The sequence below is a fragment of the Bacillus rossius genome, chromosome 5 (genome assembly GCF_032445375.1).
Source record: "Bacillus rossius redtenbacheri isolate Brsri chromosome 5, Brsri_v3, whole genome shotgun sequence".
Lineage (NCBI taxonomy): Eukaryota > Metazoa > Arthropoda > Insecta > Phasmatodea > Bacillidae > Bacillus > Bacillus rossius.
In genome coordinates, this window is record NC_086333.1 from 31,446,106 (window position 1) to 31,460,974 (window position 14,869).

At 37.3% G+C, this 14,869-nt stretch overlaps 1 protein-coding gene across 1 annotated transcript in view; it reads right to left on the reverse strand.

The window, feature by feature from the left end:
* Positions 1 to 14,099, reverse strand: part of LOC134531687 (alpha-tocopherol transfer protein-like) — a 65,239-nt gene extending 51,140 nt beyond the window's left edge. Inside the window, exons 1-2 of the mRNA XM_063367498.1 lie at positions 13,904 to 14,099; positions 3,579 to 3,738 (exon numbers count right to left, since the gene is read on the reverse strand). Coding sequence (XP_063223568.1) covers positions 3,579 to 3,738; positions 13,904 to 14,060 — 317 coding nt within the window. The 5' untranslated portion in view covers positions 14,061 to 14,099. The remainder of the gene's footprint in view (positions 1 to 3,578; positions 3,739 to 13,903) is intronic.
* Positions 14,100 to 14,869: the final 770 nt, after the last annotated feature.

A 14,869-nucleotide genomic window follows, 5' to 3' on the forward strand; every position in this document is an offset into this window, starting at 1 on the left:
TTCCAAATCAAATATCTCAAAAAAAATTAAAAACAAATTTATTATTTTAAGAAAACAAAAATTTACATTGAATTTACTATGGAGCCTGGAAATCTCAATGTCCCACAGCAGCTAACATGACTAAATCCCATGGAACCCCAGGTTTACATAACCTGTGCCCAAAAATTTAAGCATACCAGGCTTTCTCTGCACTGGTTTTACAGCATCACACACTATTTAGGGCCCCTGATCTGCCATCAGTCCCAAGGAGTTTTCCCACAACCCCTCTCTACACAAGTGCCTACCGCATTCCTCTCAATTGGCTATCGGTTTTACGGCATTCTTTTGGGATCCGACCATCAAGTTAGGGCTAATCGAACACTAAACCTCCATACTTCCAAACTAATGTAAATCAATTAAATTTTCTCTGTAAATTCTAAAAATCAAAAAAAATTATTCCAACATGCCAAAGAAACTTCCAAAAAAAATTCATAATCTTATCTTCAAACCATTAAAATAAAAATAAATAGATTACTCTGTTTTCTCCTTAATAACTGTAAACTGTCAACAAATATCATGTCGTAAATTTTAACTATGCTTACTGACTCTTAATCATAAAATCTCATTTGTCCTAATTAATAAACAACCGATTTCCTTAAAATCTCACTGTATCTCTCACACTCAAACTTCACTGGCTGAATATCTCAATAAATTCAAAAACAATTATCTAAACTCTTAAAGAAACTCCTCCCCAATTATTCAAATTACTTCACCTTATTTTATTTCATTACTTAAAACACCTTACTCAAAAAAAATTAATTAATTATCTAGCTATCTTCCATTATTATTTATTTACCGAACAAAACTTTCTCCTAAATTAATTTAGTAAAATTCAATTTCACATTAGGCAAGTACACTAACTCTCTACAGCAATGTTTCTCATTTCCCTCCTTCCTAACTGAATCCAATCTTACTTAACCTCCAGGGAATTTACCTCACAAAATAACCAAAAAATTCACTGTAGTGCCAATCTGCTATAGGCCCACTACACAGGGGGCTCTAACCCCACCAACAAACTTCATTGAAATGGTACCCTATCCCATACAGGATAGCCACTTCGGTACTACCATGGGGAACTCCTGCCCCAAACTACTCACAACTCTCAGGATTCTCCTAACCCTTAATTCACGTAGTCAGCCCATCTCCTATGGTCTGCGCTACAATTCCCTTTCTTCCCAGGGACACAACACCTCACCTTAGGGTCCCTCGCCCTAAAGAAAACATTAATTTTGTCTCTCTGTTCCCTTGGAGTAAATTCCCTCTACACACAAAAACTATCCTTCCCACTTTTCTCAATGCTTATCGATTTTATAGTGTACCTCCTTAATAATGTTTACAAATCCCAAAAAAATATTTTTAAAACCGAGGTAGGATTTAACTAACAAAAACATAAACAACTTACAACGAAACACTTCTAGCCTATACATCATACACTTCTTAAATTAAATTACTTACATACTGAAAGTTCCTCTTCTTCTAAAACACACTTAAATTTAAATTTATTTAACCAATAGTCTATTTTCTTATCGCTAAGTTACCGTACAGCTGATCAAAACAAGGTCACGGCCTGTCCACGTCTCCGTATGAGCCCGTGACGTCACCGAATTCCATCAGGTGCGCCAACCCTCGCTTGCGGTTCCTCCGTTCTCCGCTAGGTCTCAGCACCTCCCCGTCACGTGTTCACTCTGCCACGTCCACTGACGTGTCGTTCTGAAACAACTCTCAACATTTTTCTAATTAAAACAAAACATCACTATAAATTCTATAACTCTCTTTTACATAAACTCTCGTTTTCTCTTTAATTCCTTTCTAACGTTTATCCTTCCCTCGACTGATTTAATTCGTACGTCTCGTCTCCTACGCGCACGAAAACAAAACAAACTTCTCTTGAAAATAATTCCTATTTACGACAAAAAACTTTATTTTAAATTATAATTCTCTTAACCTACAATCTTAAAATGAACTTCAATTAAATTAAACCACTTGCATTATCTCTAATAAGCATTTAACTTATAACGTATTCTCCTCACGTAATAATCCCCGATAAACTCAACGACTTAAAACAACTTATCACTATAAACTTTATCCTTACAAGTATACTCAAATAAACATCTGTTACGTCAAAAAAAAATCTCAAAGACTTCCTCCACTTAGATTAAATTCCGTAATCCTCTCCTCAATTAAACTCTTAATAACCTGCTATCAGAAGCTGAAACTAACTTAATAATAAACATAAAAATCTACCTCTCTCTCTCTCCAGAAATAGAACCTATCCGGCGAACTCTACCATTTCTGTCACGTGCACCTACCCGGCGCCTCCACCATTTCTGTCACGATCCACCTTCAGAGGGGGGGGGGCGAGAATCGTAGCTCTTTACATAGAAACAACTCGCTTGGCATCAACTAGTCTTAACTTCATAAAATACTTTACTGTACCTAGGATCATAGGTTCGTCATCCCGTACAGGATGTCTGGTGAGAGCTGAACTAAGGAGATTTTGCAAAATAACATAATACTTAATTAAAATTATTTTATTCTTAAAGTCAAATACTCAACATCATTTTAAAGAACATTTAAATAGCGGGATTACAATTTAAAACAATAATCTCTTTACTTCCTTAACGATTGAACGACCTTACAAGAGAGAGAATGAGAGAACTTCACTAAACACTTCCCTAGTCCTTCCGAATACCTCAAATCATAATTAATACTTAAAATTAAAACAAAGATAAGTCCATACTCACATTTTCCGAAAAGCCTTTCTTGATCGATTACTTTAAAAAAATAACGTAGGGGCCTCTCCTGCCCTTGAAATCCCGAACGAACATTACATTTTAAAAACTATGACGCGTGACCCCTGACGAGGGCCATAGCCTCCGCCCGAAAGCTTGAAGATGACTACATTATGACCTAACTTAAATTAAACGACTCGTGGCCTCTGGCGTCGGCCATAGCTTCCGCCCGAAAGCTTGAATTCCTACATCACGAACGAACTAACAACTCGTGACCACAGGTGAGACGCATAGCCTCCGCCTGAGTGAGCCTCCGCCTGAGTGAGCCCCGAGTCACCACTCACTTGCGCTTAAATTCGCGCGCCCTGCCGCGCCTACCATAACAAAAGCTCGTTATTGAAGTCAAATTTACTAAACAACTAACTAGAACACCTGGGAAGACTACCCCCCCTCTACCCCAATGTGCAGGCCACACCGCGCGGCTTGTTACGACAGCGCGCCCCAGTAACTGCGGCCCGTGGCTGCGCCAGCGCGCGGCCAAACAAACAAACAAAATTCTGCAAGCCCGCAGCGCGCCGCGCCGGCCCCGTGCCCCAATTACATGGTCACGCCACTTGCGCTGACGAGTGAACAGAGCAGCCAGCCCAGAGTCCCGTCAGTAAAGTCCCTAAATTTGATTTCAACAACCCTGCAAAATTTCAACCCGCGACAATATTAGTTATTTATTACCGAAAAAGAAAGTAATTTTTGTGGTTAGATAAATTGCCTTACTTTTATCAATTTAATTGTAATAGTTTAAATACTTACATGACTTCACAGCATTCTTGAAAACTCTTGGAGGTTGCATCTCTGTTCTTGAAGAACTCGGGCACCGCACCCCGCACGGTGTAGTACATGTCCAGGACTTCCTTGCATCGGGACAGCCTGTTCTTGCAGCTGTACAGGAAGTGTTCCAGGAATGCTTCATCTGCAACACATATGAAATGAAGCTTACTTCATGAAATTGGTGTCGATTGATGTGCACGTTACATTATTTAATTTGTTTTGTACTTGTAAATTTAATTAAGTTTTTCTGCTAATTGTAAGGGACCAAATGTTAATAGCACCTAATTATTTCTGTTTAAGTTTTGATAGACATTTTCATTTAATGTCTTTTTATAATATTATTTGCTTTAATTAATAAACATTTTCTAACGATGGTAAACTAATAACCAATTAGTACCATACTGAAAATTGTATCATAATGATCACTTTAACAAAACTTTGTCAGTGTAATTCACTGAAGAAACATTATCAACAAATGAATATAAATTTACAACATTAAAAATATTACTAAAACAATTTGTTTTGTCGTAGAACTCTATCCTTGCTGAACAAACAAGAAATTCACAAGCTGGCAGAAGCTGATGATTTTTTTTTTGTGATTCATTGAACTTAATTGAGCATAACGTGTGTTTGTTTTTTCCGTGTCTTCTGAATATTCCGGTCAATATTTTGTTGGTTTCTCCATGTGATTCAGGTTATTCCTAGCGATAATTCTCCTGATATTCTCTTAGTGCTTCTGGTTATTCCTGAGATAAACAATCCCTACATGTAACTTTTTTCGTAATGAGACCAGCCATTTTATTAAGAGTCTCTTATAAATTGGTGAATTCCTGTTACTAAAACAGCACTTAAAAATATTTTAATCAGGTGGAATTCAAACAAAAATAAAATTCATTACTCAGTAGATTACTATGCCTTAAAACCACTGAGAAACACTATCTTGCAAACAGAACTTCCTTCTCCTTGGTGTTTATCGATGCCATCCTTCTCTTGCGATCATGAGTGAGCATTACGCATTCCACATGAAAGGGTGATTGCCTGTATCAAACATCGAATAAAATATACAAAACTGAGAGTATTACTATGTTTTGAAACAGCTGAAAAACACTATTATGCAAGACGATTTCCTTCTCCTTGATGTATTACAATGTCATCCTTCTCTGTGATTGTGAGTGAACATACTGCATCCCACATAAAAAATAAATAATATTTACCCCGACACAATACGTGTCGTCAACTGCTGCAAGAATCAGGAATACTTGCACCAAGTAGCTTTTATGAGATAAATTAACTTTCGCTGCTGAATGGAGCTTTGGAGTATTGAAGAAATGGAGTAATTGGACCTTTGAAATATAGTAGCACATGAAGCATTGGTGCATTAGAGACACTGGAGCTTTGGAGCATTGAATCACTTGGACTTTTGAAGCACTTGAGCTTTGGAGCTTTGGAGCACTCGGAGCATTGGCGCATTTGAGAAATTGGAGCTTTGGAGCATTGGAGCACTTGGAGGAACTAGAGCTTTTGAGCATTTGGAGCATTTGAACAAATGTAGCATTGATGCATTGGAGCAGTTGGAGAATCGATGAAGTGGAACTTTGAAGAACTTGGAGCATTGAAGCATTGTAACATTGGAGCGATTGGAGCTTTGGACCAAAAAGACTGCTGGAGCCAAAGTCTGTTGGAGTCAAAGACAGTTGGAGGCATTGTATCCTACTGCATCATGCGACCGATCGTATCCTACTGAAGAGATGGTATCCCGGTGATGAGATAGTATCCCTCCTAAGTTATCGTATCCCTGCGATAAGACCGAATTCTACTCTGTTGAATTTTCGTCCATAGCGGCGTCCTTTTCGTTAAATGTGCTTGCTACATTTATTAATATGCTTCCTTTTTTTAGATGTACTTCCTTTTTGGTAATTGAGCTTTCTTTTTTGAATGTACTTCCTCCTTCAAGACGAATGAGCATCGATAAGTCTTTACACATGACATGATTGGACTCGTGGTTACAGAGACGACTGGTCGATATATCTGACACTGAAAATTACGTGTTTAAAATGTGGTCACGTATTGACGAATATTACCTCTTTGTTCGGAGAAACTTGGCCTATACGCCTACATTGTACATGAAAGTTATTCCATGGATCGAAAATTAGACTTCCATGGTAAGCTCAGGGAACACAAAAAAAAATTTAAAAATTAGAAAAACAGCTTCTTTCTGCTTGTGAATTTCTCCGTTGTAAAGCAATGATAGAGTTCTAGCTCAAGCCGGAATTTTTTTCCTCAGTTTTTATAATTATTTTACAAGTTTATTTTTATTATTTTTAAAATTTTATGTAATTTTTCTGATATTAAAGGAAACTTGCGATAGTTTTCTCCGTGTGCTCCTGATCTCTGGCTAGACATCTGATTGATGGTTTTCTACGTATGATCCTGATTAATCTTGTCCAGACATCTGATGGTGATCTCCGAGTACTTCTGGTTATTTATAAGAAATCGATCTCTGCAAGAAATATTTTTTTCTTAATGAGTCATGCAATTTTATTCAAAGTTGCATTTAATTAATGAATTTCTGTTATGTTTGATAAAAATCAGAACTACTTACAACACGTAATAGATCACTTTATTCATGCTTATGAAATATTTATAAAATTCTATTTAAGTAATGGTACCAATAGGAAAACTGTCAGTTTGCATCTAACATTAGTCACAGAGGCTACCATGGATCCTGTTTTTTTTTATCCACAGCTGAATCGGAAAGAAGCCGTTGTAGGTACTGTAGCTAGGATTTTGACATGAGAAGGCACGCTAGACGTCATGAGAATGAATGATAGTGTTAAAATCCCACTACACAAAATGTTAAGCTATAATCGGTGTAGCAGGTTGTTAACACGAAATGACAGCTTAAAAAGACTTGGTAGAACATGTAAATCCAAGCCCACTTATGGGATAGAAGACATCGATAAAGACACTACAATATGGAAGAATGTGCTGGTTGATGAAAATAATTTTCCTTGTCCTGAGCGTGATGGTATTTGCCCACCCGATCGTGACGAAGAACATAAATTGATGGATGCTTATGGCTTTGGGAAGACTGAAACAAATGGAATTATCAACACCGTGAAAAGTGAGAATACATTCAAGTCCATATTCAGGAGATCCACCATACGTTTAAATAATGATGGACAGTTAAAAAGGAAAATTTTAGACGATTAAGAAGCTCCAACATCAACTATTTCTAGTTCTTACAGTAATTCGGGAGAAGATGCTGACTTCTATGGTGATGACGATAGTGACTCTGAAGCTGGTGACGTGAGCGAAGACTGTGCTGAATTACCTAATGTTAGCAAAATCGAAAGCCGTGATGAAGCCCTGAGACCGAGACGATGGAAACGTCGTGTTATAATAAATCAATCTGATAAAGCTTATGATGATCACTGGTATGATAATTATATTAAAAGTATTTATAATAAACATACAAAGAAGATGGTCGCAGAAGATATTGATTACACATTGTGGGAAGATCTAAACATATTGATTGACCGACTAAGATTTCTTCATGCCTCGCTTTGTGCAAAAAACTATTCGTGCATCAAAGAAATATCCTTCATACTCAAAAAACTGACGGAAGCTGGCTACATACAATAATGATTTGTTTTATCTGCATTCCTATAATGTTGAGAAATATTATAAATAATGTAAATTACAAAAACTTTATGTATTATGTATTATGATTTCTAACTAAGACTGAGTTCTCGCTACTGTGTGTTCATTCCTTGTCTACTGTATGTACTGTGTGTTTATTTCTTTTCCTGTATGGGCTGTGTGTTCATTCCGTTTCCTGTCTGTACTTTGTGTTGATTCCGTTTCCTGTGTGTACTGTGTGTACACTCCGTTTGGTGTCTGTACTGTGTGTTCATTCCGTTTCCTGTGTGTACTGTGTGTTCCTTCCGTTTCCTGTGTGTACTGTGTGTTCATTCCGGTTCCTGTGTGTACTGTGTTTACTGTGTGTTTATTCCGTTTCCTGCGAGTACTGTGTGTACTGTGTGTTAATTCCGTTTCCTGTGTGTACTGTATGTACTGTGTGTTCATTTCGTTAACTGTGTGTACTTTGTGTTCAATCCGTTTCCTTTGTGTACTGTTTGTACTGTGTGTTCATTAAGTTTCCTGTGTTTCAGTGTGTTCTTTTCTTTTAATGAGTGTGTGACGTTTTGTTAAATGTGCGTATTCAAATCTGTAGTAGCTCTGGATATTTACTTGTCCAAAACGTCTTTGTCTTGATAAATCATTTTTCAGGGGTTCTTGGTCCTCTTGTAAGCGTAAAACATATTACGTTGGTCTAATTGATTGTACTTAATTGATTTTATGATACATTGGGTCTGGCAGTTCGAAGAATTTGTCTTGACGGGTCGAAATATGTTATATTAGCTGACGACGAAGAAGGTCATGAGGTTCGGAAATGTCTTGTCTATACGCCTGACATTGTTCATGACCCGGTCTCGTAGTCTGAAGATGCTTGGTCTACATGTATGGCTTTGTTTATGAACGATTTAGATGTTATTCTAAGTATTGAGAAACTAGACTTACATGTTAGGTAACGCGAGAACGTATATAATTTGTCGGACAGGTAAATTGTCTTGATTTGTTATTCGTAGAGCGAATGATCAATAAACTCCGCGAAAGATAATGTGAAACAGAATATAAAATTTATTTAATTTTAGTTACACTTTTCACTGGTCGAAAATGAAACCTAGGACAGGAATCCATCGATTCAATCAGTGTATTAATTACAGATTTATTTAAAGAATTTTGGAATTTTTCCTAAATAATAGATAAATAATTACACAATTCCAAGATGACGCCCAAATGTCAATATAACGGTTTCCTCAGTAATAATAATAAATTATTACTGCCATCTAGTGGGTTAAACTTTAAATAATGAGACGGTAGCGCACTCTAGTAAACGAAAACAAGATGGTGGCCTCCAGCAGACTAAAACAATATGTCGGACGTGACGTCATAACGTCTGACAATGTATACCTTGGCATTAGTGGTGGGAGGTCAGTATGCATGTGGCTTCCGTGGAAGAAGGATCTAAAGACATTTTTTTTTATTTTTGCTCTTACTGGATTAGAAACGAGGACTTTAAGGCAAATGTTTAGCTATTTATTTAATTGTATTTTTTAAAGATTGTCTTATTAAATTTATTTATTAGTTTTAAAATTTTTCGAATTTCTAGCATACAAATTTCTGTTTTTAATGATGGTGGCCGTATAGAAAATTGCAAAATTCTAGTATCCAATATGGCAACAGTTACATAAAGGATACCGATGACATTATACTCATCCAAGATGGTGGGCATAACGAAACATGCAAAAAATGTTGAAACCAAGATGGTGGCCGTTAAGATGTGCAAAAGTGTTTCTAAAGATTTTTTTAAATTTAATTTGTTAATATTTTTATGAATGTAAAAATTTTTCCCGAATTTCTAGCATTAAAATTACGGATTTTCGAAATGGCGGAAATTACGTCATACTAGCTGACGTATTATATACCTTCATATGAGGGGTATGAGGTTATTCTGCCAACAGTTTCCGTGGAGGAAGGATTGGTTGCAATTTTTTATTTATATTTTGCCCTCACTGGGTTCTAACCGAGGACTTTAAGGCGTACCTAAGTGCGTTTTAAAAACATTTTTAAAATTTGTTAAGTTAATTTTTTTATAGTTGCTAAAAAATTTTCATTAATATCGGATAACAAATAAAGATGGCGGTCGTAACGGAAATTTCAACGGTGACGTCATAATTCAAAACGGTTGCCATGGCATCCTAATTTTTAAGGTTATAACCTCGGCGGCTTAGAGCGGCTGGCTCTTAGGAATTTTAAGTAGCTTTTAAATATGTTTTTTTTTCTGAGGCAAAAAGTCTTATGAGGTTTTTTGAATTCCTATATTTTGAATCATCAAAATTGTTTGAGTATTTTTGGCCAATTTAAGAAAACTGGAAATTTCGACGGATTTAGGCAAATATTGGGCAAATTTGGGCAAATTCTGTAATAATTTATGCAATTTATGACAAAGTTTCTTCACGGGTGCATCAGCTAGTACTGATATACCTACTGATATTCGAGCGGGCAAAATCTTATAAGTTTCACTTCTTTTCCTCTCATCAAAAAACTATTTGATTGGTTTTCCAATTTGGAATATTGGTTTTAACTGTTGTTTTATAGTTACTATACATATTTTTGGTTGATTTGCTTAGAATATGTTCAAAACACAGTGCGTACGCTTTTTTAATAAATGTGATATTAATTTTCGATGCTATACTTTGATAACCGTTAGCTATTTCTTCATGTGCCACAAAACACGTCTGGCCACGTTCATCCAAACCTTGTAACGGATCGATGACAGAAACGTTGAGACGCGTTAGCATTAGCCACCACTCGCTTTCTCTCAGGACTATCTCCAGGGCACGACCAGGGCAGGGCAAGGCGCTCACAGCAGTCAGACCGAGGGTTATGGCGGTATCCCCCGTCGTTCGGGTAACGTAGCGAATACGCACTGCCTTGTTGGGATACAATCCTAACCCAACTCGAGGGTCGTGTTCCAGTACGTGATCAAACCGAATCCCAATGAGGAAAAAAAATCGCCAACCGTTTAAATAAACGGTGCCCTGCTCGAGGCCAGAAACTGGTTTCAACGCAAACTGGCGGACGTTTCACAGCCATCGATACAATGGTTACGGCAAAAAAAAAGAGAGATAGCAGCATCATCGCAAAAATATCAACCGCTTTGAAGATGACCCTTTTCAGGTCACAAGAAAGTTTTTGAACGCAATTCCCTCAATAAACGCATGGAACTCGGATCATAATTTTAAATTGAGGTCTCATCGAACATTTTGAAGAAAATCTCATATCAAACCATCCGGTTGGTTTTAAGCTCATGACTCACGAACCAGAAACATTTATTCTGTGTTGTGGCTAATTCCTGATTCTTCCATCATAAAAAGTATTGATAGAAAAAATCTCAAAGGAATTTTTAATGCTCGCTCGCTATTGGCTCACAACAGCTCATGGGGACAGGTGTCTCCCGGCGCTGCCTTGGAGTTTAAGGTTCAGCCGGGATACCCAGACCAGTTCCCAAAAAACTTCGACACATTAAAAAAGTCACTCTCGATCCTGCTTGTCGGTGGCCTTCCTGGAAGTTGCTCACCTTGAGTCCACTCATCTCCGCCGTAAAAGATTCTGAGTGAACCGTACACACATTCTGTGGTCATGGCTTCCGTCCTGCTTGCTTTCAGAACTTTCCCTTCTTTGGTCACTCTAATATGTAGCAGAATTTAATATTTCCCGTCCTTCCCCGAGGCATGATGTCACGTCTACAACATGCATTACACTTTAATTTAAATGGTGTTTATATGTTTATATTGTAATATTATGATGAAAATTATTTAAAAAAAAATTTCGTCAATTCGCAATTAAGAATATTACTTTAAAATCGCGGTTATTTGAAAATAATGCCTAAACATTTCATTCGTGGTGAACGATATTTAAAACTGAAGTGGAAACTGATTGACATTGTTTGAAATTTTTCAGCACAAGTTTGTATGTATATTTTGAAAATAATTCATTTACGTTCAAACATTTATTACAATTTCATTAACAATTGAGAATACACGTTCTTTAAATAAAATAAAATTTTAAAAAAATTCTTACAATAATTATTTAATTACTTTGCTATGAATAAGTGTTTTTATTTAAATAATTTAATGTTAATAATAAATGGAACTTTAACCTTACCACCAAAATAAGAAAGAGAGGACAAAGGTAAAAAAATACACAAGAATCTCAATATTGTTTTTGTTTTAATTAGCTGTCATTACAATACATTTGGATTGACGTGGATATTAGATTAATTCACTTGTTATATTAACGTGAATTTCACGTCACGTGTAAAATCACATATTGTTTACGCGGAGTAAATAACAGTGGACATGTAGGCTTCAATGTAAGTCGGCTCTAACACTCACGACGGTTGACTTCCAGCGGTGGGTTCACCTTAAACGACGCGTGCAGTGCTTCTGCGTGAGCACACTCATACAGCTGGCTCGTGTTCCATAGCGCTACCTTTCCCGACGTTTCTATAGTCTCCACAGTCGGTTATAACTGCTTACTTCGTATTCTCACCTTATCTTCCGAATAAAAATTTTAAAAATTTATAGATATGCTGTGGTGTAGTGCTGTTCTTTATCATCCACAGAAAATTTGAATGGGAATAAAAAAAAAATAATGAAATTTAAATAATATGTCTCGATTCTTCCGAATTTCTTAAATATATGTGGTGAGTTTTCTGAAAAGTTCCAGTATAAAAGGAAATAATTTATACTTTGTTTTTATTTGGTAATGGTGGACGCATTGCTCAAAGTTGCTAAGTTCATTATAAAAATATTTTTAACTTTATGCTCGAGTAAAAAATTAACTTCAAGTAGTCTCAGAAAAGGCTTTTGAACATAGTATAATATTTATAAACATGTAAGCATAAAATGTAGTTTGCTATTGTTTTGACGAAACGTGAAATATCTTTTGAGTGGCTGATATTTAAATTTAGAGTATGTATTCAATTATCATCCAAAGTATATTTCCAACTTTATGAATATTTTTGTAGGCTGAGAGTATCAAATTGGATATTAACATTAAAGCTACAATATATTACAATCTTTCGTATGTTAAAAAAAGATATAACTGAATTTTTAAAGTTTGTGGTCCAGCAATACATGATTGAAAACCAATACATATAGACGAAACCTTCATTAATTGATTTCATTACAAACTAAAGGAAGAATACTAATACGTTTAAACACTCTCAGCTGAATGCTCATTGGACTGCAACAAGGTACAACCGCACTAGAAGTTTCTTCCTTGTGATTGGTGGCCGTCTGCGAGAGAAGTTGTTGCCTTGTTTTACTGAGCCGCTCAGGACGCGTTTGCTTCTGCACTGAATAACTGTGATTGGTGTTGTAACTATAGGCATATACGGAAAATAAACTCACACAATTATGAAACCCAGACCTTGATTTAGTGTTCTAGCTTTCATCTAGTCACAAAATCCTTTTCGCGAAAAATACATGCCCATACCAATAAGCCATAAACAGGCACGTAGTTCAAGATGTGCTGAAACACGCCAGAACCCGACAAAGTCTACAGCCATTGAATATAAGGCGCATCTCTAACTGTCGTAGGGCAATTAAAAAAGTTTATTACTGAGTTTCTTTAGAAGTGAACCATCGGCTTAGTTCACACATAGGCTTGTGATTAGGCAGGCTGATTTTCGTATTCTGCATACGTTTATCATTAGCTAATGATTTGCTAATGCAACTTTCAAAATCATAATACTTTTCATTTGAAGCTGTGAAAAGTTTTATGCAACAAAAATAGTATATTATTATTTTATTTGATTTATAATGTACATGTAACCTGATTGAAAATTTTATAATGCCAAACACCAGCAATCTACGTGCGCCAACAAACATATTATATCAGTTATAAAATCTCAGTGGTCGCTAGCACGTTGTTTAAATAAACTTTGTGGTGCCGATTCAATGATTGCCGTCATGACTCAGGTTTATGTGTTCCAGTTTGGACCTCGAGTGCCTTGGAGCTAAGTTTGAAGGTCACGATGCCTTAAGCTTATTTGCTTCAAAGTGCGACGTAAAACATTACTAAATAAAAATATTGATTACAGAAACTTAAGTTAACGTCTTGTCGGCATCGGTATTTTAGAGAAAGTGGGCGGTGATAAGATAAGAACAAACTGTTAGCGAAATAATTGTCTACGATGAAGAGTGTACTGAGGAAAGGCCACCGGCTCACTTGCGAAAAAAAACGATTTCAACCCCGCGGGGCACGGAACCCGGGTCGCCTTCTATGGCGAGGGGAGGCTTCAAGGCCACTGCATGCCGGGCAACTGCCGGGCCCGCGCTGACCCGTGATATTTCCATTTTACTGATTCGTCTAGTTTTCTGTGAAAAATAATTTAATATCATTGACAAACTGAACAATTAAATTTTAAGTAGTGTGTAATTTTAAGTCTTCATGATTTCAAACTAGAAAATATAACTTAAAAATATTATATTGCCTCATGTTATGACGTGACTTCAACAGTTTCAACATTAGCATTTTGACTATACTGATAGTTTAGCAGGAAAGAATAAAGAATGTTTAAAATACCTAAGAAAAAATTATTAAAATCCCCAATGAGTTGTAAGTGTATATCCTCCAGGGGCAGGAGCCCTCTGGGTGCTGACGGCACTCACCGTCCTCGTCGGGCAGGTGGGGCTGCTGCCGCAGCCACTCCTTGAGGTGCGCCACGTGCTGCCGCGTGGCGGCCGGGTCCTCGGCCAGCTTGTCGCGCATGCGCCGCTGCGTGGCGGGCGACGGCGGCTGCAGCAGCGAGGCTCCTCCCTGCGGCATGGCTGCAGCTGACTGCGGCCCGCGCGCGCCCGCCGCGGCTATAAGAGCGGCGCGAGGCCGCCCGGCCGAGCTTACTGGTGGCTCGCTGTAGGAAAAGTTTTGAGGGAGATTAAAAACGGACGCAAACGAGCTTCTACTGCGCAGCTTAGGTCCCTCCCCTTCTTTGCGACGGAGAGGGGAGAGCTACGGAAAGAAAACATGAGTAAGGTACACACCATACTGAAAGCATCACGCTGCTGTTGTGTAGTCGGTTCGCCTACTGCAATACTTCAAATATGTACGATTTACTATCCCTTTAAGAGCGGTTACGGTCGGAACAGCAAAACACGTTTATACAGTATACATTACACTGAAACCAAAATTCATTTTTCAGTTTACTTACTTACTGCAGTTCTTCAATGCCAGACAACTCGCTGTCCCTTTCAGAGTGATTTCTGTCATCACTGTAGCTATTGGTGTCACCTTAAGTGTCAGTTTTTCTCCTAGGTTAATAATCACTTCCTCCACAGCGATATCAATTGGCCCTTCCTGTGTTCTATATCCGTTTTCAATTGTTTGTACATTTTCACATACTGATTTCCATTTGTCCTGATCTATCTAGGATAACCGTTGATTGCACAAAGCGATTGCACTTTTAATGTTAAAATCAACATTTCGTTGCGCAACTTATTGTTTAACGTTCGCCCAGATGAGTTCAATGGGATTCGGTGAGTGTGCTGTGACATAATCTGGTCAATAACGTAACTCTTATATAGTCCTTTGTGTTTTTTTATTATTTCGTACAACTCTGGTTTCAACATGTCGGGCCG